This window comes from Megascapheus bottae, chromosome 10, assembly GCF_031878675.1.
Source record: "Megascapheus bottae isolate mThoBot1 chromosome 10, mThoBot2.hap1, whole genome shotgun sequence".
NCBI classification, from domain to species: domain Eukaryota; kingdom Metazoa; phylum Chordata; class Mammalia; order Rodentia; family Geomyidae; genus Megascapheus; species Megascapheus bottae.
In genome coordinates, this window is record NC_143518.1 from 11,601,846 (window position 1) to 11,629,822 (window position 27,977).

Consider the following 27,977-nt stretch of genomic DNA (forward strand, 5'->3'; position numbering starts at 1 on the left):
AAGGTGAGCCAGGCCTTTAGCATCCTAAATATTAGCTTAAAAGAAACCAAGGGTCCAAAGGTGACCCAGAAATTCCATTTGAATTTTAGAAAGATCATTTTGTTGTATAGAATCATTAGGCAAAAATCAAAATTTATCTATTCTAAAAATGAAAAAAAAATCAGGTTATGGACCTCAAAGAGATTAAAGCAGAACAGAAGGCAGGAGAATAGAGTGCGACAGCAATCAGAGATCAGACAACTCAGTTGCTGTTTCAGGGTAAAGAATGGAAATTGCGGATGGTACAGATTCTTGTTGTCCTTGCAGGTGATAAACAAAGGACTCTGCGTGTTCGGCTCACTGGTGGTCACTGGTAGTGCATATCTCCTCATGCAACACCTGTCCCGGAGACCTCTATACTATTTAAGACTGCCTTGGAACTGGAAGAGCCTACTCTTGCAATAAGGGGCACTTTGTTTTTCCTTCACAATCCATGCAGTCACTAAAATAAATCTTCCCATTCGCTGGCAGGAATAGAAAGATCCCAATTGAATGAATGCTGGATTTCTCTACCACTAAAACCAAGGACCAGAAAAAGGATGTCTTCATCACTGTATTTAATTCCCTGTTGTGAAGACAGTCATCTATGTATAATTAAAATCAATGTAGACTGTGCTAATTGCAGTTGCTGGGGGGAAACCCATAGCTGAATTTTGTGAAGTTGTAACCCACAGCTTCCCTTTCATGTCATGCATGTCAGGTTGTGTCATTCTAAATTTATAATTTCCATGGCTAAGATGACTTTCACTTCTCAGAAAATTAGACCCCAGGAGGACCTTACTGATCATACTTTTTCTTTTTCTTTTTAAAAATTTTGTTGCTGGAGTGATGTATAGAGGGGTTACAGTTACATTCATCAGGTAGTGGGTACAGTACCCCCTCACATACATCTTGTTTTTTGCTTCCCTTCCCTATTTCAAATAAGTAAATGTATATACAATATTCCAGGTACCAAAGTCAGATACAGTAACCACATGAGATTAACCATAAGGGGGAAAATTGAGGAAAGAAAGAACTTCAGATAGTACATTATGAACAATAATCACAAAGATAAACATCTTATTTCCATATCCTGGAGTTCATTTTGCTTAGACTCATCCTATATGGTCACATGTGCATCATGCTTTTTCTTTAAAGACCTAGCATGACTCACAGCAGTATTGACAGACTATTGACTACATCTTGCCTAACATTAGCTGCCCTTTCCATAGTCTAGAGAGAGCTTATCTCATCACAGATTCACTGGATAAATATCAAAGTTTATATATAGTCCTATGTTGCTATATACAAACGAATTGAAGAAAGAGACAACTTCTTATTGTAAAACTCCTCTGAAAAACTAACTTATAGTTTAAGAAAACAAACTCCGGGAAGCTGGAACATGTTTTATCAGGAGTGGGGGGCATCAAGAGGAGTGAGGAAGATGAGAAGGTATGAGGTGAAAAGCCATATATTTGATGTACACATGTGAAAATGAAACCAGGTAGCTTGAAGGGATGGGTAAGGTTGGGAGAGATAAAGGAGAATGGAAGGAGTGACATTGATTAAGATGTTTGTACTCATGAACTGATGTATTGAATTAAAACCCCTTTGTACAACTACTTAAAGATGATTTAAAAATATATATATAAATGAGGGATTCAGTAGAGTCCCAAAGAGTTCCAGAATGAATCAGTTTTATTTTCCAGTGTCAAATATCTTTCGAGGGAAAAAGCCATTAATGACATACTAAGTGAAGGATAAGAAAGGATTATATTTACAAAGAAAATACCTACATATACAAGACAACAGAAAAGAAACAAGAAGAGAAAACATTTACAGAAATATAAAGTAATGTTTTATTTCATTTCAGACCCTCCTAGCCCCCGAATTAATTTAGTAGCAATTTTTGGATTACACACTGTGACAGAACTGACCATCAGCTTGATTTTCAAAAGGGAAATTAGTGAGAACATTTTCTTTGGTTCTTACTTTTTCAATAGGCTGAGTTACTTAGTGGTTCTTCAGTTGTGATTAATTAGAATGAGATAACACTAGAAGAATTATGTAGGAAATAAAAATGGGCAACAAAATTAATGATTGTGTTCTCTGAATTGTCAAAAGCATCCTCAAGTCCTAATATTCCATGTATAGGGGAGAAGAAATAACTTTTAGTTTGTTCTATCTTAAGTTCATTCCATAACAAAACACAGATGGATAAGAGAAAAACCAAATAGAAGTGTATGAACCTGTATATTCCATATGTATGTGAGAAACACCCACAGAATGAGTGATTCTCAAAGAGCAAGTGTAACACTCCCTGGTTAATGCAGCATTTTCAACAAAGAAAAATAACCAGAGAAGTGACAGGACAAAAGAAAAGGACTTTGAGAGTTTAAGGACAATAATTCTTAGGAAGACAAATAAGTAGAGCGTTTGTTACATCAATTCCTTTAATAGCATCACCCCTGTGGTAGAAGGAGCCCAGATTTATCTCTGCCCCTGAAAATGGGAGAATGTAACCTCTAGAAATGTTTATCCTGAAAGTCTTAACAGGACCAATGGAAAAATAGCTCTTTTCATAAACATTAGCCATTGATTCAACTGTGGACTGAATGATAAGAAATGAAGAAGGAATAACATTTCTTATAAATACACTTGAACACTTACTTTTCATCTTTCAGATATGTTTGTTTACTAAAAAGACCTTTTCTAAATCGAGAACTTGACCAATATTGTGAAAAAAATATTAAAAGAAAAAATATACTCCTGTCACCCTCACATTTGAAATGTAATCAACTACCATCCTCATTACCTTTCTCATGTATGTTGTCTACTATAGAATTAATCATATATCACAGCTACCCTGAAGTCATCCTGTTCTTTTGGTTATGATGCTTCTTATTTGTATCTTGTGGAACTTGCTCAGCAGCCTGTTCATTTGACATTTCCTTTTATGTGTTGATAATTCCCCTATGTGTTTATAATAGCAGCCTTTTGTTTCAGATAGAGATTTTCATTCCAGAATTAGTTCCTTGAGAAACTGAATTTGGCCAGACACATGACACTGAATATAACCCAACACCACAGAAAACATAAACATCTATTTCACAAATGTCTAGAAGACATTATTAGTTTTAGAGTGAAATACCTTAAGGAAAGTGTATTGTGTGCTTTGGCAAATATGGTCATTTAAAAATATTTTTAAATGGAAATTTCCACCACATTGGAAGATGATGGTGCCAGGTGCCCATCTTGTGCCCGTAAGTGGTTCTTCATGTAAAGCACCTATTGAATTAAAACAATTTGTCTCACTCTGTCACATCTTGAGGCTGCAGAACATATGGCAGTTATGGTTTCCTGCTGGGCCACAAAAGTTATTACATGGTGAGGATCCCAGAACAAGTCTTATAATGGACATCCAAACACAGTGTCCAGTCCAAGGCTCCATCATTCATTCCTACAAAGGACGAACTTGGATTACGTCAGCTTTGGACCCACTGCTTCTGTCACTCTCATCAACTGATAGAGATTCATCACTAGTAATGATAAAGATGATGGAAGAAGAGTTAAAAGTCACTTTCTTCTTTGGCCTGTCCCCATCTTTCTGTGACATCACAATGGGTCTAATCTGCATCTCGCTTCCTGCTGCTGGTAGGTCTTTGGCTGGTCGCTGGCATCTCAGCAATCGGAAACAAAGGAGCTGCAAGAGGGATCTTCGAAACTGAGAGCAAAAAGGTTAAGTAAGCATCTGGGTCTTACTCTGGATTAGCATTCAAAAAAATGAATTAAGCTAAACTGCTGTATAATAGAAAAGTCCAAAAAGGCAGAAATGGATAGTACTTTTTTTCCTCCATAGTACATTTTTTTCCTTTAGTACTTTTGCTCATTTTTTTTCCATCTGGGAAAGCTCATGCATTGAACTTTTTGCACTAAACAGAAGCGATAATAACTTTTTACTTACATGTGCTGTACATGGTCACTCAATACTTAATTTATGCTCAATATAAAGTACTTATTTGGATTTATCAAACCATTGTTGAGTGCTAAAGATGTATTATTGAAAGGGCTGAGTATATGGGCCAAAAACTTGTTACCCAAAAAATTGTGGGCCATTGCCTTATTAATTGCTTTTATTTGGTATATCTTTTAGACTTCCTGTGTGTTTTCAGGAATCAGGAATATCAGGTTTATGTGTGTTGGGCACCCAGATATTCCAAACTGGGACATGTCCTTTTTTTATTATACTTTAGATGTGATGTAAGTACATAAAGGAAGCATTGATTATAGACCACAATCTGGGAGAAAAGGCACACTAAATAGCTATCAATTAATATACTTAAATTTTACCTACTTAGGTGCTAGTCCTTCATTTCATAACTTACAAATAAAGAGTATAATTACTGTTGGTTACACTGTAAAATTAATGAGTATGCTTCATAGTTCAGTAAGAAGTAAATGTGTTAACTTGCATTTTAAATTTAAAAAATAACTTGATAGGCATAAGTATTTTTGATGAATTAAACATAATTTTAATAAAATTTTACCTACTATAACTCTAGTATAATTGAGAGTTACAAGTATAACTCTCTATTAATGGAACAGAGTTATTTTCTTGGTAATAGTTTATACCCTGTCTTGTATCATTTCCTTTCCTGTCAAATTCTCAGTTTGTTTTTCTGGCACTGCAGCTATTGTGAAATCTTTGTATAAGATCATATCCTCCCCCCACCCGGGGCAGAAACAACAACTTAATTACAAAGCTTACCTTTCTGATCATGAAAACATAAATAACTGGGTTGTATATAGTGCTAGATTTAGCCACAAGGTTGGAAGCAATAGATATGGTTGGAGTCACCAAATGCTCATGACTATTCACCACCAAGAAACAGATCACAATATAAGGCATCCAGCACATCAGGAAAGTGAGAGCCATCAGAAAGCACATTTTTGCCAGTTTCTTTTCATATTGTAAAATCTTGATTACTTGAATTGTCTGAAGATCTTCAACACAACGAAGCTGAGGGCAGGAGAAAGGAAGGACAGGCTGACTGTTTTTGATAATGGATATGCAGTCACGATTCTAGGAATTGCTTTAGTGGAAAGAGAACTGGACTGCAACTGGTTTGATGACTTTTGATCCAAATCACATAGGTGTACCCAACTTTCATCTCTTTGGGCTCCCATATCCTCAGCTATGATAAACTGTAGGTAAGTTAAATAGTCTCTTCCATTCTTTAATAGTTTTAATGCTTTTCTAATTTACTTAATAAAAATGAAACACATGATTTGCCTAAATCTTGTTGTTACAAAACATCAAAGTGACCATAAAATGGAAGCAATTTCTACATCCAGGAAACACTTAGCCAGAATACTAGTCTGCAAATTCTCCAAGCAGGTCACAAAGTCATGTCATATATAAGCCTACAGCTGATTTTGGTGAGTACTTAATCCCAAAGCAGTTCTTTCTAGAAACTATTGTTTTTCAATTCATTGCTAATAACTAGAAAGTGGGGTTTGATATGGAATTTGTGTTTAGTTTCATCAGGGGTTCAATTATAGGAACAGTACTTAGCACAACTCAGAGAATCCCTTTCATTTGAAATCAGCTCATCTTCCCTGAGTGTGGCTTCACCAAAGGTATTGAGGAGTTTATGATGCAGAATCTCAGATAAATTCTATATACATTCTTTCCTTATTATCATAATTGTGTGGTTAACAAAAAGGAAAAAAATATTCCTGCACATACTAAAAAATATACTTTTAGGAAGTGAAGCTGTGGCTCAGAGTGGTAGAGAGCTGGCCTTGAACTAATGTGAGTGAAGATGGCTTACCCTTGTAATCATAGCTACTCAGGAGGTTGAGATTTGAGGATTATGGCTCAAAGCCAGCCCAAGCAGAAAAGTCTTTGAGACTCTTACATCCACTTAACCAGCAGAAAACCAGAAATGGAGCTGTGACTCAAAGTGATAGAGCACTAGCCTTGAGCAAAAGAGTTCAGGGACAGTGCCCAGGTCCTGAATTTAAGCCGTAAGATGGCAAAATAAAAAGGGAGAAGGAGGTAACCTTTTGCCCAAAGATTTAAAAGCCGGATGTGGTGGCTCACTCCTGTAATCCTAGCTACTCAGGGGGCTGAGATCTGAGGATCTCGATCCAAAGCCACCTTGGCACTAAAGAACATAAGAATACTCTTATCTTGCCGGGAGTTTGGCCTAGTGGTAGAGTGCTTGCCTAGCATGCACGAATACCCGGGTTCAGTTCCTCGGTACCACATACATAGAAAAAAGCCAGAAGTGGTGCTGAGGCTCAAGTGGTAGAGTTCTAGCCTTGAGGAAGTCCAAGGACAGTGCTCAGGTCCTGAGCCCAAGCCCAAGACTGGCAAAAAAAAAAAAAATAGGAAACTCTTATCTCCAATTAAATACTAGGAAATGGGAAGTGGGGCTACGGCTCAAGGGGTAGTATGGTAGCCTTGAGATGAACAGGTCAGGGACAGTGCCCAGGCCCAGAGTTCAAGTCTCATGACTGACCAAAAAGAAAAAAAGAAGAAATGATTTAAAGCATATGCTAATACTATTTAATTAACACGTACTTTAAGCTGATATTCATAAACTATGGTTATCATCCAAAATTATATTAAAGAAACTATATTTTTATTAAAATTATGATTCTCAATGGACAAATCCAGAGAAGCATGGAAATTAAAATGTTTTATTTTAATATTATAAATAATTAAGGTATGGTATTGGTATGTGTGTATGATTTTATTTTATTTTAATTTTTGCCAGTCCTGGGGCTTGAACTCAGGGCCTGAGCACTGTATACTTTTTGCTCAAGGCTTGCACTCTGCCATTTGAGCCACAGTACCATTTTTGGCTTTTCTTGTGTATGTGATACTGAGGAATCAAACCCAGGGCTTTGAGTATGCTAGGTGAGCACTCTATCACCAAGCTATGCTCCCATCCTACAATTCTATTTCAGAAGACAGTAGTATATTGATGTGACAGGTTGTCATCCTGTTTTCAAAACATCATTTTGGGGGCAAAGGGACAAAATTCCCATTTTAGGGTTCTCAATACCGTGTGGTATTGATAAAGTCAGTTACCCTCTCTAAGGATATACCTTATTAGAATTAGCAGATGCATGGGTCAGAGGCTCAATAATGCAGTACCTATTTGGAATACTCGGAGGCCCTATATTCAAATCCCATTCCTGAAAATTTACAGAAGCTGATTTCTAATTCCATTTGTATAACTTTAGGGTTACTTTTGAGATTAATTGCTTATTGAAATACACTTGAAATGAACATACTTATATGTATATGTGTACTTATATTTCTTTTTTGGGGGGCGGCAGGTTCGTAGGACTTGAACTTGGCCTGGGCGCTATCCCTGAGCTCTTCAGCTCAAGGCTACCGCCCTATCCTTGAGCCAAGCCCCACTTTCCATTTTCTAGAGATTAATTGGAGATAAGAGTCCCAGGTTCTTTTGTGCCTGGGCTGGATTGGATCTCTGCCTCCTGAGTAGCTAGAATTATAGGCTGAGTCACAGCACCCCACTGAATTCTTTATATCTTCCAGATATTAACCTTCTATCAGGTGAATAGGTGGGAAAGATGTACTGATATTTCTATAGACTATTTGACTCTTCAGAGTTTCAATTAACTAATAATATATAAGCACATCTCACTTATCTACCCTCCAAGCCATCATTAGCTAGGTTCCAATGGTGTTGTCTCTCCTCTGAGCACAGTGCTTATTTATCAGCTTGAAACTGAAGCCTATGTTGAGCTATACTTTCCCAGATCTCTTTGCTATGAGCAGAATAGCCTAACTAATGTTTTGATTACTTAGACTTGAAAATGTGAATTTTGGTGATTGTCTTTTATTTTTTTCTTTTTCTTTTATCTCCTGTCACTTTCTCTTTATCTCATCTCTCATAACTCTATCCCTTCATTATGTTCATTCACCATTCCTAAATACAGAGCCCTACTTTGTGGCTCATATCCTCTATTTCGCTTTTGTTGTTGTTGTTCTTGTTTTAGCTTATATCTTTTATTTTGTATTTTGAGGACTGTTGTCAAAACTGCTAACTGCTATAGATGAAGCAAGAGCATATGATCACATTCTAAAGAAAACCACTTAATACAAATTCCCTAGGATTCTTCCAGAAGTGACTGCTACCTAGAGCGTGGGTCAGGCACCAGTAGATATTCAAAGGTTCCCCACAGTCTTCATTCTCAATGACTAGCTAAGTCTCTCATTGCTGTCTCCTGTTACCCCTTTCTGAACAAGGAAATTCAGGCAAGTTACTTCAGCCAATTTCTCTGTTGAAATAACAGCACAGACAATTACAAGTCTCTTTACATTTTTTTAACTCTTCTTCTGTCTTCCTCTCTCTATACACTCCCTTTGCAACTCATTCCTAAATGAGTTACATTCCTAAAATAGTCACTAGCCACCTGGTACATGTAGGTGTTGTTCCACCTATAGGTAAAAAAAAATAGTAAAACGGAGACAGGGGCACAGGATACTACTACAATAGCTGATGCATGACACCCTGGAAAGGGATCAGAAATGGATGTGGGAGTGTATGGGTGACGGCAATCCTGAGTGTGGGTTAGAGCAAGAAAACAGCCTTCTAAAGGAAGGAGGGGGTTAGCCAGGAAAGGAGAGGTATAATGCTGTAGAGAAAGGGAGACTCTGGGAACAACAATGTGGCAGTGGGCTGCATTCTGTGGGCAAGAGGTTAGAGAGGTGGAAGATGGAAGATACCACACAAGACTGACTGGTCTTACAACCCCTGCCTTATTTCCCTGCAGGAAATAGTTGAAAACATGTTAGCTGGTGGCAGATGGCATAGTAGAACAGAAGCAGCAACAAGCAAGGAGAATTTGGGCCTTTTTTTTTTCTTTTTCTTTTTGCCATTCCTGGAGCTGGAACTCAAGGCATGCACAGTGTCCTTGGACGCTTTTTGCTCAAGGCTAGACCTCTGCCACTTGAGCCACAGCACTACTTCTGGCTTTTCCTATGTATGTAGCACCGAGAAATCAAATCCAGGGCTTCATGCTAGGCAAGCCCTCTACCACTAAGCTACACTCTTGGCCCCGAATTCTGGCCTTTTTGAATAAAGCCTGTGTTCACACCAGAGGGTAAAAATAACATATCCAAAATCTTTGGGGAGGTAAGAATTGACCAGTAGTTGAATGAAGGGGGATGGGTTTCTTAATTTCTGGGTTAGGAAGCTAGAGAGGAGGACCACTCAACAAGAAAGGATGGAGGAGCCATGGAATTGGGGGAGGGTATGACAGTAAGTCAATCTTCACATAATTTAATTTGAGAAGTCTATGGACCAAGTGGAAATATCAATAGACAATTGACTGTGTTAATTTAATAGAGATCATAAAGGTCATGAGAATGAACTGGATTGTAAACAGGCATTCCAAAAAAGCCAATAGCTTTGGAAAAAACCTTTGATGGTATATGAGATTACCAGGGCCAGTGTGCAAACAATATAATTAAGCAAAGAATTCTACAATGATCCAAGGGAAAAAAAAAACCTTGCAAAAGACATCTGAATATGAAGCCAAGCTGGAGGTTTGGCTCAGTGATAAGAGCCTGACTAGCAACATGAGGCTGTGAGTTCAAAACAGGATACCTGTTAATTCTAGAACTTGGGAGACTAAAGCAAGATGGTGAGTTCAAGACGAACCTCAGCTACATAGTGAGGGCAGTCTCGGCTACACAGGGGGACTGTCTCCCTGGAAATAACAGGAGGAGGAGGAGGAAGAGGAGGAGGAGGAGGAGGAGGAGGAGGAGGAGGAGGAGGAGGAGGAGGAGGAGGAGGAGGAGGAGGAAGAGTGCATGAAGGGGGAGAAATAGGAAGAATCCCCAGAGTCAACAATAAATACATCAGGAAATGGGGTCCATGTATCCGTGGGAAGAGAAAGTCACAACAAAGTAGAAATGGCCAAGTCTCAACTGCCACTGATACTAGCTAATAATGAAACTGAATGAGCTCCTCAATGACCTCCAGTGAGGACAGCTTCAGCAAGAGGGTAGAAGATGAAGGGGGTGTCAACTTGCAAAGGACTGAGGAATAAATGGTGTGTGAATGTAGTCAACTAATAACATTTGATCTTCAACCAGTTCATTCCTCACTGTTCTGGAGGCTAAGAAGTACAAGATAAAAGTTGCCAACAAGGTAGTTTCCATTCTGATTTCTCTCTTGGCTTCTAAGTAGTATGCTCCTGTAGCTTCATATTTAACAAGGATGTGGAGGAGAACTCTGGGGGATCAGATAAGGATAACAATCTCATCAGTCCATAGTTCCAGCCCCTCATTTAACCCTAATTACTTCACTAAGCAACATCACACTGGAAGCAGAATTTGAAAGACACAACATTCAGCCTGCAACAGTTAATTAAGGAGAGAAATAAAGTGAAATTTAATAGGAACTGAGAGATTTGTTTTTTTATTTTTAAATCAACAGCAATAACTAAAGGGAAAGAGCTAATAGTGAGGGAGAGATTGAAAATATAAGTGAAAAAGAACTTGGGAGGATTGTGGTTTGAGACTAGTATGGAGAATGTCATTGAGCCCTAATCTCAATCAACAAGTTTCCCTGATGGTCTTGCCTATTAGCCCAGCCATGTGGGAAGTTATAAGTAGGAGAATCATATCTGAGGCTGGTCCTGGGCAAAAACCTGAGAGACCAGACCCTGCTTGAAAATACCAAAGCCTATAAGAGTCAGGATGTGGTTGAAATGGTAGAGTGCCTTCCTAGCAAGCAAACCCTAGTACCACTAAAACAGTAAAACTAAAATTATAGAAATGCATAGTATAGCACTTGCACAATGAGTACGATTTCAGGGTTTGATCTCTGGCATTATAAGAAAAAACAAAAGTAATAAAAATATTGCAATGCACTAAGTTTAATTTAAAATAAAGGTGAAAGCTAGAGTGGGCTGATGAGAGTGAGCAAGGAACTGGAATGTTCTGTGAGCCTGGAGAATGGATGGGGTAGAAGCATTGAGTTAGGAAGCCCCATGTAGCTGAGACTGGGAACTAGAAGGCCTCTCTGTTGCTTGCTTCAAACACATTTCCTACTGCCTCCCATCATGAAACTTGTTTGTGGCCAGTTTTAATTATCACTCTAATTAAATTTCTAGACAAAATATCTGGGCCATTCTTTTGTAGCAAGTTCATGTGCTAATAAATAAATGAAATTAAGGGACACACAGAATTGCCTTTATTAGAATTCTCAAATGTTAGGAGTGAACAACATGGAATTATTCTTCTACTGATCTTGTCTGTCTAGAACCCATCACCCTTTTGTATATTATATATATGAATACTTGTGTACATTATATATGTGTGTATGTCTATACATATATATCGAGAGAGAGAGAGAGAGAGAGAGAGAGAGAGAGAGAGAGAGAGAGAGAGAGAGAGAGAGAGAGAGTGTTATTAATCATGGGTGTTTTCATGGAGTAACTCACAGGGTAAAAATCCTACCAAATGTGAATTCCCGAAGAATAGCTATAGCTCTGGATAATACTGATTATGAAGGAAGTATGATTTTTTTCTTCCACCCAAAATTTATACCCAGGGAACTATCTGGGAAGAGACATATGTCATTATCAACTCACCATTCTTATGGAATACAGAATGTGGCCATAGCAATGGGCTATGATTCCCACTGGTACCACCAAGCAGCCAATAAACAGGAAGAGCACAAAGGAGGAATCGTTGGCATCCTTAGCTTTCCAGTCCACGGTGCATCCTAGTCCATGGATGTCCAGGATGTACCTGTTCCAACCCAGGAGTGGTGCTCCTGCCCAGGCCAATGAGTAGAGCCAGATGTAGGTGATGGCCCTCCAGGCCCAGGTGAAATTGACCACCCTGGCATGGACCACACGAATATAACGTTCATAGGCCAGCACAGTGAGGGTGGTTATGGAAACAATCCCTGCAGGAAGAAAAAGGAGAAAAGCATAGCAAGGGGAAACTTGACACACGAGAGGACACATGTGCTTCACTAGAAACATCACAGAGTCTGAGAACAATCCTATGTTCTTCTAACACTAAGAGATCCATGAGGAAGTGTGCCCCCCTTCCTAGGTCACTTCATTAGAGGCACATTTACCTATTAAAGAAAACAGAGCTGGAAGCAGATTAGAGATAGCAGTGGGATTAAAAACAGAACCCCTAAGAACAGATGTGCCTAATGTTTCAGCCACTGCACCAGACACTCAGATATGAATCACTTAAACATTTATCAGTTTTTCCTTTCTCGGCTAGGTGACAAAGGCAAAGTGGGTGTCATGAGCTAGACTGGCCAGTTAAGTGAACTTACCCAGAGGACTGTGCAAGCGCCTTCAAACTAAGAGCAACATGGGAACTGCTCTCACACAAAGGCTGCTGACAAGGTGGAAGGATATTGCTCATGATCCAGTCTTCACTTGCACTTCTAATTTAGAACAAGCCCACATTAAGAGTACAATGTGTCCACCGAGAACTGTAGTATATGTCAGGCGCTGTGGCGACACTAGAGGTTCAAATAATGACTGACACGGAGGTATAGATGTCTGAAGGGAAGAGCCTAAATTAATAATGATTTAGGCTTGGCAAATGTTACAACTGTGACACGGATTGCAGAATTACAGACAAGCATTTGTGCACAAGGCAGGGGAAATATATGTCAGGAAGAAGAATGAAGAATATGTACCACATCACAGAGGTGTAAATGGACACGAAAGGGTCTAAGAATGGTAAGAGCACTCAGATATGCCTCAGTTCAAAAAAAGACAGAGAAAGGAGCAGATGGGGCCACTGCTCCAGATTAGGTCAATGTTTGTACCCCTGAAGTCAGCTGAGGACCGGTTGAAGTACTGATTTCTCATAGCATAGCTGTTTCTCTTCCATATTTCTGCCCTAATATCACTTTTACTCTGCTTGGATCTTGCATGACTTGTCCTGCAAAATGCAAGAACTGAAGTACATTAGTTGTTCTTAATTTTCCCTACCACCCTTTGAATGGGCATTCAACATTTTCATTCATGTTTTTAATCTTTTAGTCATCCTTCAGTAGTTTTTATCAATTCGATACATTCATTTATGAGTACAGTGCATCTTGATTAGTGCCACCTCTTTCACCATTCTCCCCCATTTGTCTGTATTTTGTCTCTGTTTGCCTTACTGCAGCCTTCCACTCCTGTTCACTGGCAACATTCCACAGTGATAATGTGGCTTATTTGGGGAATGGGGAGAGTTTTCCTTGTGAGAGAGAAAAGGTGACTTGGGAAAGAAGAAACTTATGACTAGAAGCTGATCATAAGGAAGGAGAGAGCTGAGAGCTGGATTTTTGTGAACTCCCCTTGTACAGCAATTAGGGAGGATCTATGTATCCCTAATAGCTCTGACATAGTGGTCTACAAAAACATACTGCAGTGGCATATCTTAGAACTTGCCTAAATCTTGCTGTTTTGCTTACCCCTGCAGCAAACTGCCAGCCACTATGATTTCCTGTTCCAGTGCCTTGAATGCTGACAGCTATCCTCTTCTCCAGCTACATGGTGACAGGAATGTGGAAAGTGCTCAGTGAAGCTCTGTCAAAGGCCTAAAGCATACAGCAGAGGAATTATCTCTGCTTTGGTAAAGGTTTAATGGATACAATATCAAGTTGACAAGAGTGAGGACACTTCAAGCTCCAAAATACAGAGAAAAAAGGTGTTAAAATGTTAGTAATATAATTTGACTATACATTAAGTTATGACATTTGTCAACATAATTTAGTAATATACAGATTGTCAGAAAGTACTAGACAATGGGGAAAATGTTATAAACAGACAAAATGAATAATTATGAAACAATGGAATCAATTCTGTAATAAAGGAGTATCACTAAAGCCATAATCCTGGGTTAAATTTCATTTTTCCCAGGGAAAAACAATTATCTCCGAACCTCAGTTGCTTACCAGTGGAATAGGGACAGTAGTCGCAGAAGCCAAATACTTCTTAGGGTGTATTGTGTGTGTGTGTGTGTGTGTGTGTGTGTGTGTGTGTGTGTGTGTATGTGTGTGTGCATGTACTTTAAATGGGAATTTTCTTAGCGAATAATAGTGTATAAATCACCATTATTATCATACAATTGATGGGTTGAGAGCAAAATTTCTTTAAGTGCTGGCAGGGGCAGAATGTATAGGAAGAGTAGATAAAGCACTGAGAGCTTAAATAAACAATTCAGTGGGGATATGTGCAGATATTCAAAACACAAAGTCATTCTCCTACTTCGGCAATGAGGTGATCACATGGAATACTTTTATTTACAGTTCAACTCTAAACTCTTAGCTGAGCAAGTTTACATTAAATAGAATAAGTGTTTAGGACACTTATTCTAGTGCTGGCCAATAACTCAGGTCCCTTTCATTCCTCTCTGTTAATTTTTTTTAAATTGCTGTGATGTGGTCCATTCCTCTAAGGAGCATACACAGTCACTGCAGAGAAGCAGGTAGGAAAGCTTCCTCTAAGAATGGGTAGAGGAATGTTTAAGTCAGTAGACCTGTGGGAAGCAGGTAAAACCAGAGTGAATCTTCATGATTAAATGTATTTTAACCAGTTAGAAAATGAAGAAGAGGGGCTCATGTAACACAGGAGACCTGATAGAGAGCATTACTCAGTTTCCTGCAAATAATTCCAGTGGTAAAAGCAGAGAGATCTGTACTAAAGAAGTGAAGGAGACTTCCTTCAATGCCTGCAAGAAGTTTGAATCCTCAGGCTCAGAGAAGCTATGAGACTATTTTTGTTCACTTCTATCACTATAGTTCTAGAGAATTTGGTTATCTTACTTTTGTAGATTTTCCTTATGGCAAATTCCCTCTGGCTGCAATTAAGGAAAGATCTAAATAAAACAGCCAAGATTCAACAATATATTCTAACACCTCATTTCATGTGATGCCTTACAGCTGTTATAGTTTGATTGCATATGCTTTTCTCATCATCCTCACAGATATATGAGACAGACTCATTGTCCTCATCTGATTAACATGTGAGAAAAGCAGTTGAGATCTCTGACCAGTCTAAAGTCACAAGACTAATTTTAAAATGTAAGGGAGAGCTAGGGTCTGGTGGTTCACTCCTGTAATCCCAGCTACTCAGGAGGATGAGATCTGAGGATCATGGTTCAAAGACAGCCTGGGAGGAAAAGTCCCTGTAAGATTCTTATTCCTATTTTAAAAAGCTGGAAGTATGCTGTGGCTCAGGTAGTATAGCACTAGCCTTGTGTCCCTGAACCTGGAAGTGGTGCGGTGGTTCAAGTATAAGAGCCCTAGCCTTGAGCACAGAGAGCTCAAGGCAGTACCCACGCCCTGAGTTCAAACCCTAGGAACCGTTGAGAAAGAAAAAGTATGGGAGGGTCTGAGGGGGACTTAGTAGTGAAGTATTTCCCTAGCATGTGTTTGATGCTGGGTTCTATCCCAACACCATACCTACACACAAACAAAGATTTTAAAATGCTTGGGACCAGGAGTTTGGCCTGGTGGTAAGAGTGCTAGACTAGCATGCATGAAGACCTGGGTTCAATTCCTCAGTACCACATATATAGATAAAAGCTGGAAATGGTACTGTGATTCCAATGGTAGAGCTCTAGCCTTGAGAAAGCCCAAGGACAGTGCTCAAGTTCTGAGTTCAAGTCTCAGGACTGGCAAAAAAAATGCAAAGAATAAGAAATGAGAATCTCAGAGGCAACTGTTTACATTTCCAGTCAGTTGTTTTATAATTTATAAGACTTGTTATTTTGTTTGTTTTACCTATCTGAGGGCTTGTCCTTAGGACCTGGGCATTGTCCCTGAGCCTCTCTGTACTCAAGGGTAGAGCTCTATCCCTGGAGCCACAGCTCCACTTTCAGCTTTTTCTGTTTATGTGGTATTAAGGAATGAACCCAGGACTCTTAGCATGCTAGGCAAGCCCTCTACCACTAAGCCACATTCCCAGCCCCTATAATTTACAAAACTCTGTGTGTGTATAGCTGTTGGCAAGAATAGTAATTCCCTTTTCAGATACTTTCTCTTATATGCTACTGATTAAGTGGAGAGCACTGAAACAGAACATCAATGGCATTTTATAAGAATGAAAAGCTTGTTTCCTGAATGTGTCTAAGTCTCTCTCTCTCTGAGTCTCTCTGACTCTGTGTTTGTGTGTGATTAATCAGCTAGAAAAGATAAGACCATAAAAGACAATGAAAACAGGAGAATATTGTCAATATGGTCAAATGATTGCTATATGCTTGGGCAGAATGATACTGCAATAACATGATGACCACTGTTCAGTCTACTGTTGAAGTGGGCTTCATGTGGATTTAACTCTCCCTGTCCATGTATTGCTTAAAGCTCTCTAGATCACAGAAGTGGTTCTTTTCCCAAGACAGAATGTGTCTCCAATGCCCACATCTTAGAATTACGTCAGAGCTTCCCAGAGGTTGTTTTAAACCACTTCCACAGAAGTCAGTACACCAGTAGGGTCCCAGGCTTCATGTGCTATTTAAGACTGACACAGCTTTGGTGCCTATTTAGTGTCCTCATTTCACACTAGCCCTAGCCAAGCAGGCTGTGACCTCCATGCCTGCCTGCTTCTACCATGCACCCAGCAGGGAATTTCTCAGAACAGCCTTCAAGACCCAAACACGTGTGTGTGTGTGTGTGTGTGTGTGTGTGTGTGTGTGTGTGTGTGTGTGTGTGTAGGTGTGTGTGTAGGTGTGTGTTAAAGCTTTCCCAGATTTTCCTAGTCAGACTTAATATAACTTCTCTGTGCATCCATTAACTGTATGCCTATTATCCTAGTCACCATTACGACTTAATATGTGACTAATTGTATAATAATGCCATCCCCAATAGATAAGGACTTCATTACTTATCATTTCTTTAATTGTAAATTACTGAGCTTTGTGTCTCATCTACACATGGAAATACTGTTTGCTATCACAAAGTAGTCTTAAGAAGAGATAATGTTTAATACATGGGAGAAATGAGAACTGTTCCTAGTACATTAAGTATACACCTGTATTCCTAGATTTCATCTGACATCTCTGGTAGTATATTTCAATGCACGAAGAGTGGGTTATGGCATCAAAATGGTAAGATGTGATGTGTTCCTGCTACTTGTGATGCTGGTCAGGTTGTCCTTAAGTGTCTGCTCCCCTATCTGTAGTATGAGTACCTACCTAATTGGGTTGCTGTAATAGAAATAGCCAGAAGTTATAGCAGTACGTGGCATATAGTGAGTGTTACTTGTACACTTAGCATCTCTGTATTCTCTATATTCTGTGTTCTCACAGGAACTGGGACAGGATCTTATATCAAATAAATGGATTGGGTTGAACCTGTGGCCTCACTCTGCACTAATCATATTGCTCAGACATTTTCTATAGTTAACATTTTCTATAGTTAACACACTACAAAATGCCAAGCTATTGTACTATCTTCCTCCTTGGTGAACCACCAGTAACTGTGTATAAATCAGTGACTTCAATTGTAGATGGTTTCTTTAGTCTGTATTGGCAACTCTAAACTACAATTTTTCTAATACTCTCATAAATAGCACTCTTTCAAAAAACATGCATTTTTCATTTTAGTCAGTCATTACTGGTGAAATTCCACTGGGTACTGATGTCTCATATCTATAATCCTAGCTACCTAGGAGGCAGAGATTTGAGGATCGTGGTTGGAAGCTAGCCTGAAGAAGGGAAGGCTGTAAGATTCCTATCTCCAATTAACCACACACACACACACACACACACACACACAACAAAGGGGAAGAAGAATAAAAGGAATGCATGAGACTGGTGTGTCATTATATGATTATGTGTTATCATGTAAATATAGGCTAATTCAAAGTGTGAAAACTTATGCTTGGATTAATGCTACTGCAAATTCAAGAATTGTTAGTAAGATTAGAATGATGAAATTTACTATAGGAGGGTAAGTGAATTGGTGAGGGAGGATAAATATTAAATCCTTTATATACACACAAAAATAGAACACTGGAACCTGTTGAAATGGCTTTAAGACCAAGCACTGAACAATACCCAGGAGAGTGAGCTGCTTGATTTGTGCAGCCAAATTTAGTTTTTCATTTGCATTTTTCTTCTAATAACAGTGACCTAGTAAATGGTTATTTTTTAAGTTCCTTTTTAGAAGTGCTATTGAGTAAGAAGGTTAAAACACAAAAGGAGATGTTAGTTTCTATCCTAAAATACCAAAAACACTGCTTGTTTTGAAACACATTAAATTTGTTTCAAAAGTAAAAATAAAAAACCACATTATTTTAAGGAAGGTGGGGAGAAGAATGAGGGAGAGGGATCCTGGAGGTATGAGTTGGTTCAAGGCATGCACGTATGGAAGCATCACAGTAAAGGTAAGCAATAAGCTGGCGAATGGTGGCTCATGCCTGTAATCCTAGCTACTCAGGAGGCTGACAATCTGAGGATAGAGGTTCAAAGCCAGCCCGAGCACTAAAGTCCATGAGATTCTTATCTCCAATTAACCACCAGAAAACCAGAAGTGGTGCTGTGGCTCAAGGGGTAGGGCTGTAGCCTTGAGCTGAAGAGCTTAGGAGAAATGCCACATAACCCACAAAAAAAGAAAAAAAAGTTGTATTCTTTAATGCTCTATTTTTTTTTTAGATTACATCATCATAAAGCCCCAGAAGCTTTGAAGCCACTGTTTGGTGATGGAAGAAGTGGAGACTGGGGGAATCTACAGAGATGAGAAAAGCAGATTGAGTTTCTACCACAATGGTCATATTTTTAAGTTTTTTTTTTTTTTTTTGAAAAGGAAAAGGCAGAAGTAGGGAGGGGAAACAGGAGAAAAGCAGAGTCCTGTGCATATTCAAACATCCGTTTCTTGTTTCAGGGTCTCTACCTTGGCACTATTGACACTTGAAGCTGATAACACCATTGTGTTGGCTATTGTGTACTTTAAGATATGGAGAAGATCCTTCCAGGACTCACTACAAGCTGTAATTCTCTCATCCATGTTTTTAACAATCAAGAATGGCTCCAGACATTTTCCAATGGGTGGAATACATCCTATTCTGAAAACTATTACACTAATAGTGGAGTAGGAGAAATTAGTAACATTATTGATGGGACATCTGAGAAATGATTTAAATGTGTATTATTTGTGAGTAATCTTACTGATTCATTCTAGGTCATCCTGAAACAGGAAATCCATAATTACAATTCTTAGTTGCCTGAAAACAAGATCCCAGGCTCTTCCTCAGTAGAAATCTATATTTCTTATATACTAGGTAATAGCCTCGAAATCATTACAGAATCTTTTAACTACAAATTTATACTATTAACTTACAAATATACAGGAACAGTTTCACTCTACTAGGTAAGCATATTTGTTTCCAAGCCTAATAGATAAAACCAATGGAAATCCAGGAGGCAGGATTATATGACATATAACAAAATGAATCAACATGGAAGCTTTTGCACTGTTTTATTTCCTTAAAATCTAAAATGCCTAAAAGATTATTTCCTCCTGAATTATAAACATGCACTACTGACCTGTCCACCCTGCACCTGAGTACAAATTCATCACTATTTCCTCTTATGTGTATGCTTTTATTAAGTAGTTGCTCTGAATACAAGATAAAATGTTTAGCAATAAGCAATTGCCAAAATCATAGGACAACAGCAGAAATAAATACATAAAGGAATGAAGCTCTTGACATCACAAGTATTCCAGATGTGAACTTAAATGAGCAACTCATCTTTTAACCTTAGTTTAGAGATTTTAATTTATAGTTTTATTTTACAGGAGGAAAATACTTCTAAAATTCCTGAAGCCAACATCTTAAAAATACTGATTCATGCATTATTCTGTGAAATAACTATAACTGTTTAGACATGGGAACAAAATTTCTTACCAGTGGATGTAAATATTAAGCAGAAGTTAGTCAAGGCAAGCTAGATTTCAGGTCTTGTCTGTAAAATGGGTATAATTACTAGTTCTTACCTTACATAGGTGTCATGAGAAACATGCCATATAGTTGTCAGAAGAAAACATTTTATGTATGCTTTAGCAGAATTGATGTCACATATATTTATGTCACAGTCAAATTAGGTTTGACCATTCACTACACTTTTGAGACATTCTAGAAAAATGGAGTTTCCACGCCCCCTGCTGCTGAAATGTGAATATTCAATTTCTGGTTAAATGGAAAGAAAGTATCAAAATAATGTCTCTTTATAATAAAGGTTTAAGTCCCCCCAAATCCTCAAAGAAACAGCTATTTCGAGGTCAACAGGAACATGACTTCCCATCTCTTCTCCCTCTTCTTTGCCCAAGGACAATTTCTAACAGAAACTATCTGAATGTTGCCTGAAGTAGATTTCTAGGAAATGTTAACCAACTCAATTGCTAACCTATAAACTGCTTGTATCCAGTTGTGTTATAAAAGGTTTTGTCACCTATAAAAGAACTATCACACACCACAAGGTATCAAATTCCAGAGGTTTCTTGTTAAGGAAAGGATAATATTGGTAGTTAAAATTGGTAATTAAAGTGTGATAGGTAGCTCCTTAAGGTAAAGGATGCATTCCAATAAACTGAGGAGGTTCAAAGAAGGTGACTTAATCATTTTTACATTTGTAATTCCTATACTAGAGTGTTTGAGTGTGCGTGTACACACACACACACACACACACACAAGTAGTAAGGCTGGAGCTCCTTGAGCTCTTGGTTGGTTATTTCATTCAATGCTAGCATGTTATCATTTGAGCCACATTCCCACATCCAAATTTGTTTGTCCTTGCGAACTGGAGAGAAGAGCCCTGTAGGCTTTTCTGCCCAGGATGGCTTCAAAATGATCTTTAACTTTCAGCCTCCCAAGTAGCCAGAATTACAGGGTGGGCCACCAGCACACATAGTATTTCTAATCTCTAGTTTAATGTCAATTCTTCTGTCTTTTTAATTAAGTTGCCTTGACATGGATCTCTCAGGCTGCCTGGAAGAAGGGGCAGAAGGAGCTTCCCTCCATCCCCAGATCTGCCCAGGCCAGGGCTTGGCCACCTGTGAGTCCTACCTTCCTTCAGTGACCTGGACCTCAAGGTTCCCTGTCATGTAGCTGCTGTGGGACTTTAGGCTTGAGGCCATGTCTCAGCCAGTTTGGAATGTCTTTGTACTGACTTCTGGAATCCTTTACCACTATTATTCCTTAATATTGGGAACTGAGGAAAGACAGAAGCCTATTTAGACCTATAATTTCTTCCTATCAAGCTGGTATAAACTTTCTGCTACAAATTTTTGGAAGTTTTCTTTGGGACTTGAACACTTAGAACTTTTTATTGGATTCTACAACCTTCCAAACTACCAGTGATTTGTTCACCATTTCAGTAGACCATTTTGTCAATCTTTTATTTTTACTGTGCATTCAATATTTTACAGAAAAAAACTTCATGTTAAAGTGTAATTACATATCTTTTGATACCTTTCAATATAGAGACCTAATGTGTTACAGAAATAGAATCAGGAAACAATAAAATGTGTTGTAATTAACATTTTTTATTCTTAAACACTTTTGCATACATCTTTATATATCTATTTATAACTGCATATATAAATATCATTTAGTGGCTATGTGACATTGTATGATAGCAAGAGCAACACACCAAAGTGTATCCATTTTTCCACCAACAGGATTTTTTAAAAAATGTACAGGAATAACAATGCTAAAAACATCTGTGCATAAGTAGCATTTTTCTTTTAAATATTTTCTTGGGCAAGTCCTACTTAGATTGACTCAGTATGTTAAAAGACCAGCTACAGAGCTCATGATAGTTTTTTTTACATAGTGCTCTAAAGTGACTGCTAGCATGCAACGCTAATGGTATAAGCCATATGCAAATATAAAATTTTCTACCCAATAACATGAACTAGATTGATCAGGTATTTCAATTTATACTTTAATATTAATGAATCATTATTTGTATGTTCTTATTGTCACCTAACCCTTTATAAATCTGCTTAGTAAAGAGTATAAGAACAGAAGTGTTTTAAGTGTTATGCAATGCAAATGTTTCCCCCCTTTTTCTTATGGAGGATGTAGCTCTCATTTTTCTTTCAGTTGATCTACACTGTCAGTGTTTTTCATTTTCAGAGCTCACTTTCATTGTTAAGACACAGATGTCTTTTCTTTTATACTTAACATTTGGTATATCTTGAAGAAACTGCATTATCATGTTTCCATAAGGATCTACCTTGTTTTTGTTTTTGCCAATTATGGCCTTGAACGCTGGGCCTGGGTGCTGTCCCTGAGCTTTTTCACTCAAGGATGGAGTGTTAAGCCACAGCACTACTTCCAGTTTTCTGGTGATGTATTGGAGATAGGAGTCTCATAGACTTTCTTGTCCAGGCTGGTTCTAAACCACCATCTCAGATATTAACTGAGTAGGCAGGAGCACAAGGCATGAGACACCAGCACCTAGCTACCTAGGTTTTTGTTGTTTTGTTTTTTATGCTAGTCTTGGGGCTTAAAATCAAGAGCCTGGGTGCTGTCTGTGAGCAGTTTTGCTCAAGACTAACACTCTACCATTGACCCACAGCTCCACTTTGAACAGTCTCACAGGCTTTCCTGCCCTGGCTGGCTTTAAACCATGATCCTCAGATACTAGCCGCCTAAGTAGCTAGAATTACAGGCATGAGCCACCAGCACCTATCAAGTTATTTCTTTCTACCAACAGTTATTTAACACTTCTTTCCAAATGGCTTATTGGTCTACAGCTGCACAGAATTTAGAAAGGTTGCTTAATACCATGCTGTAAGGACGTTTAAAAGAGCAAAGTTCCGATCTTTCCTTTTAAACTAATGTCTGTGCCCATTTACCTTCCTAGATTTCAACTTGCTATTAAGTTACATAAAGCATCCAATTTGAATGATAAATGAGACTGTAACAAATTGCATATTGGTGTCACATTACAGTTCCTCATATGTGCTTCATATATGTCCAAACTTAAGCCTCATAGTAATTGCTACATATTGTTTTATAGATGGTAGAATAGTAGCCAGGATTATCAAAGTATGAATGACTAGAGGCATCCCTGTTCACTGCTTTCCATTATAATACCAAGATGTCTCTCACAGGAATTCTTATTTTTAAATGTTCCTTATTGGTTATAATGTCTCACCTCCAACTTATTATTCTGTGCTGATTTTCAGTAACAGATCATTTTCTTAGTTTTGAAAACAAGAAAATTTGGCCTACTTTAATACTTATTTCTGTTATATTTAGCTATATCATCTTTTCAGTTTTTGTATTACGTGTATCAGTTGTACAGGACAAGGGATTTCATTGTTTCATCTCTATATTAGTGCTATATTCTAGGCAATTTCGCTTCCATCATACTCCCTGTGCCCTTTTAAAAATGAGCATTGCCAACATGATCCGTGTTTTGTTTCCATAATTGTGAGTAGTCTATTTTGATAGTATTCATTGCTCTTTATTCTTCTCCCAGGTACACACCTCTGAGAGTACCTGAGAGTCTCCACGTGACTATGTGACTATGACTCTATGTCTCTTCCCTTCCAATTCCCCTATTGGCAATTTTCTCTGTATTGCCTCTTATATAGAATTGAGATGTGTTTCTATTCTCCCCTCTCTACCTGAGTAGTCTCTTAGCATGATTCATGGTCTACATTTTAATTACCTAAGGGATAATATATATGGATATTTATACTTATGTATATGCCCACGAGCATGAATGTCTTTTTGGTCTAGCTTCTACATATAACTGAAAGCATATGATATTTTATTTTTAAAGCTTGGCTTGTCTCAGCAAGATGTCCTCAAGTAACATCTGTTTTCCTGAAACTGATTAATTTTTTCTTTATGTCTGTGTAACATTCCATAACTTATTTATCCATTCATCTGTTCTTGGGCACCTCTACCTCTAAACTGATTCCATCATTTGGCTACTGTTGGATGTATCCTTTGCAATTTCTCTATGTACCTCTTCTCAATTTATTATGAGTAATCTGTGATAAGGGAAAACTTCAGTAGGTTTGAATTACCTTTATCTTTCTTTCCTTCCTTCCTTCCTTCCTTCCTTCCTTCCTTCCTTCCTTCCTTCCTTCCTTCCTTCCTTCCTTCCTTTCTTTTTGTGGTACTGGGAACTGAACTCACAGCCATACTAGGTAAGTGGTCTACCTCTTGAGTTACTCCCCCCACCATTTATTTCATTTTTGCTACTTTTGTCAAGGCTGGTCTTGAACTTGAGATCCTTTTGCCTCTATTTCACGAATACCTGAGATTACAGACAAATGCTACTACAGTTGGCTAATTTTTTCTTCTATTCATTACCATTTTATAGGTCACTTCAAGCATTCCAATTATTTAAACTTTACAATCTATCCAGAAATATTACTTATTTTAAAAACAATGATACTAATTCTTTGCATTTCTATTTTTGGTCCTCAAAACTACTTTATTTCAACCAACAAGAGTATAGTGAGAACTTATTTTGTGCTAAAATCCTTCTAACACAGGGTTCAAATCAGAAGATGTTATCAAAGAGCATTATTTTGCTAAAATGGCCAAATTTTGCTTCAAGAGATGCATAGTCCTAAAATAGCATTTAGTTTTAATTAATCTTATTCTCACATTTCTCTGACTCAGAAAGCTGTGAAGCCTGTAACTGTCTTTCCCAACAGCTCTAGATAGTGACAGGTGCTTTCTCCTCCTTTTGCAGAATCTACACTCTTAAATCTTCTAACACCAAAAAGTCAGTGGAAGATCAACAGTTTGAGGAATCATCAAAGGAAGACAAAAGTGCCAATGTTGGCTCCTCCAACAGTCTGTGCTGTAATTCCTGCCTGGAATAATCTATTTTGGCCTCAGTTATCTTTGGAAGCTTTTTTAGATGTCAGCAAGGACTCTGCAAACTAATCTTATCCCTTAGATTTTCTTTGAAATTTTTCCTCCAAAAAATGAACTCTTCAAGAGCTCTAAACAATGCTGTTTTTCCAGAGCTGAAGGCTATCTTGATATAGCTGCCTCACTAATTCAAGAGTATGAAATCACCTGAAAAATGTAACATCAGACCTTCACAAAGAATAAAGGATCATGCAAAGCTAATTGTTCAAGTTAGACAACTGTATTTTTGTCATGTTGGCACTTGTATTGGTCGCTAATCTTACTACCAAGTACTTATTTGTATTGTATACAAAATACATAACTACTTGTGTTTGTGTTTTGCTATTCAAACAAATGGTAGAAATTGTATAACTGAAGTATGTCTTTGACATCATTTATTATTCTACAGATAAAATCTGAATACCAATAGTAGATACAATTATACCTTCCCTTTACCTGAAATGTTCACATGAAATTCTCACACATACACTCAATAGTAAAGTAAAGCTAGCTTTGTTTTAAGACTGGATCATGAAGCCAATACTGAAACAAAGTTCAAAAGCCAGTTACTGATAAGACATACAATGTCCACTGTCTCAAAGGAAGCTACAGGTATCTGCAAGTCTGATCTTATATAGTCACCTGTAATTACTCATACCGAAGCTGTTCTTCAAGTGGGACTATTCAATGCTGAGATGAAGAAAATTTCCAATTTGCACTCTCCTAATTCTGAAGGCGTTGTCCCGGGTTTTCCAGGTTTTTTATTTCTGTGGAGTCTTCTACTTTGGCCATTGTGGTATTATCAGTTCCTGGAGCATCTGATTGTTTATCATCACCATCAAAGATAATGTCTTCTGGATTTGGAGGAGGAGGGCAGAACTCTTCACCTGGAAAGATCTCCTGGAACAGTGTTTCTGCCTGCTTGACCGCATGCTCATTCCCCAGACCACAATCAGGCCCAGAGCAGATGTACACATTGGGAGGTAAGCCATAATAGGCGCTTCTGCTGACCCCTGAGGAGTCTCTCATATTAAAATAAAGAGCCCACAAAAGTCTTGGTTTTTTGAGTCCTTCCTCATCTGCTTCTGTTTCACCAAAAGGAGCAAATAACTTATTCACTACCGACTCCAGGTCTTCTCTCGCTGTTTTTGAAGATGAACAGGTCAGATGTACAAGATAGGTATCTTTCATGCATGTCATAGTTGATGAACACAGTTCTGTGACCCGAACAGAACAAGTGTCTGGCTCTTCTGGTGGCACTATCAAGATGGAAATCTGCTGATCTGAATCTGTCTGCAGAACAGATCTGTCTGTAATGAGCACTGCCCTTGATATCTGCTTGTATTGCACATTGGAGCACATTTCCCTAGAAAGGTAACTGTCCTCCACAATAAAATACGCAGCATTTATCCTCTGACCAAAGTGATCTATAATTGCTTTACATTTTCTAGATTCTTTGTCAACTACAAGGCATCTTATTTTATGTCGAAGACAATAGATTCCACCAAAAACTGCACACATCCTGCAGAAACACTGGGGAATTTCTCCTTGCCCATACAAAGGGAATAGAAAGGGAGTGTTGCCATATCGCCCAAGACATTGAAGAAAGTTTTTGGTTGCTTTAAGGCCATCAAGTGTAGTGCAAGATGATTCTGATATCATTGCAATCGAGTGTAGTATAAAATGTTGAAGGTTAGGGGTTAATTTTTTAGTTTCTAAGTACTCTGAAAATAAACATTGCTGGAAATCTTGGTATTCATCAGGATGCTGCTCATAGTCTACACAGAATGTAAGAAATTTCATCAGCATCCTCTTTTCAACCATAGTGAGTTCTCTGCTATTGAAGACATCTGCTCTGGAACAAGGCACCTGTTCTACCTTGCCTTCCCGAAAGGCAAGAATCCGAGTCACGTTTTTAAATTCTGCATAACGACTAACATTTGACTTGATTAAAAGATCAATCAATGATCCTTGAGAATACAACAGCTTTGATACCAAATCAATATTAAATTTCCTGCCTTCTTTAACCATCTGAGGGTAAGTAATCCTGTTTCTCTTATGTTTATTGGCATTGTTTTGAGGTTTGTCTGCAGGTTTGTTTTCATTTCTCCCTTCATCTGAAACTGTGTGTATACAGATTTTATCATCACAATACTTTTCTTTCTCCATCACCTCCTCTACATTAGGTACTTCCAGTGAAATCTTTCCATCACTTTTTTGAGTGTGTTCGGCAGGTGTTTTGTGGGTAGTAATGGGTGCTGGGTGTTTCTCTTCAGGAAGGTATGTGGAATCCAGGGGTTTAATGGAGGTACTAGATGTCTCTGAGGAAGAATTTTTCTGTAGGGCATCAATCTCTTGAACACTAGCCTCCCTATCTTGACTTGCATAACAAAATATTTCTGCGTGTTGAATGGTTTCGTCGTCCTTTCGAAGAGGGATGGCTTCCTCTGTGTCCTCAATCAAGTGTTGCCACGCAGCAGTCGTTTCTTCCCCAGTGTCACTGTGTTGTTGAAGTTCTTCCAACCAGGACAGCAACCCAGAAAAGCTGAAACTTGCCCAGTTACCTCCATAGTAACTTCTTGAGTCAACATGCAGGACCCTCTGTCCACTTCTTGAGCACGCGGCTGCAAGGATGGACTCAGGCAGTCCTGTCCCTATTATCACCACATCAAACTCTGTGGGAAGCCTGTCAGCCATTCTCGGAGGCAAAAGATCTAGGGAAAGCTGCTGCAGAAGGCTCCTCCAAGGTGTGATTATGCTGGAACAAGATCTCCTTCCTTGTGTCTCAAGTTTATCCCAGAAGTATGCAGGTCCTAGCTATTTAACTGTTACCTTTATAAGCATTTTGGAATAAGTCAGTGGCACAGAAACATGATAAAAAACATCTAATCACATCTGAGAATACTAAAATGGATGTGTCGTTTTCATTTCTGCATTTCACCTTAGCAGTAAATGTCAAATTGCATTAAGTATGCATTTGTGACTGGAACTCTTCTCTGAAAGAAGAAAATTCAAGAAAATACAATTGTAAACATGAGAAAAGTAATTAC

At 38.3% G+C, this 27,977-nt stretch overlaps 3 protein-coding genes and 1 long non-coding RNA gene across 9 annotated transcripts in view; 2 read left to right on the forward strand and 2 right to left on the reverse strand.

The window, feature by feature from the left end:
- Positions 1–654, forward strand: part of Kmo (kynurenine 3-monooxygenase) — a 33,760-nt gene extending 33,106 nt beyond the window's left edge. For all 3 annotated transcript variants that reach the window (XM_090340188.1, XM_090340189.1, XM_090340191.1), the window contains one exon: positions 307–654. In XM_090340188.1, coding sequence (XP_090196314.1) covers positions 307–444 — 138 coding nt within the window. In that variant the 3' untranslated portion in view covers positions 445–654. The remainder of the gene's footprint in view (positions 1–306) is intronic.
- Positions 655–1,698: 1,044 nt separating this feature from the next.
- Opn3 (opsin 3) overlaps positions 1,699–27,977 on the reverse strand; it is a 31,415-nt gene continuing 5,136 nt past the window's right edge. Inside the window, exons 2-4 of the mRNA XM_090340196.1 lie at positions 11,665–11,984; positions 4,787–5,038; positions 1,699–3,742 (exon numbers count right to left, since the gene is read on the reverse strand). Of these exons, the coding sequence (XP_090196322.1) occupies positions 3,479–3,742; positions 4,787–5,038; positions 11,665–11,984 (836 nt within the window). The 3' untranslated portion in view covers positions 1,699–3,478. The remainder of the gene's footprint in view (positions 3,743–4,786; positions 5,039–11,664; positions 11,985–27,977) is intronic.
- LOC150057597 (uncharacterized) lies at positions 3,615–19,303 on the forward strand. The gene is made up of 5 exons (XR_016536826.1): positions 3,615–3,761; positions 13,517–13,669; positions 18,692–18,805; positions 18,921–19,026; positions 19,218–19,303. It is a non-coding gene; the product is annotated as an uncharacterized LOC150057597 (long non-coding RNA).
- Positions 22,076–27,977, reverse strand: part of Chml (CHM like Rab escort protein) — a 55,572-nt gene continuing 49,670 nt past the window's right edge. For all 4 annotated transcript variants that reach the window (XM_090340193.1, XM_090340194.1, XM_090340192.1 and 1 more), the window contains one exon: positions 22,076–27,923. In XM_090340193.1, the coding sequence (XP_090196319.1) occupies positions 25,651–27,624 (1,974 nt within the window). In that variant the 5' untranslated portion in view covers positions 27,625–27,923 and the 3' untranslated portion in view covers positions 22,076–25,650. The remainder of the gene's footprint in view (positions 27,924–27,977) is intronic.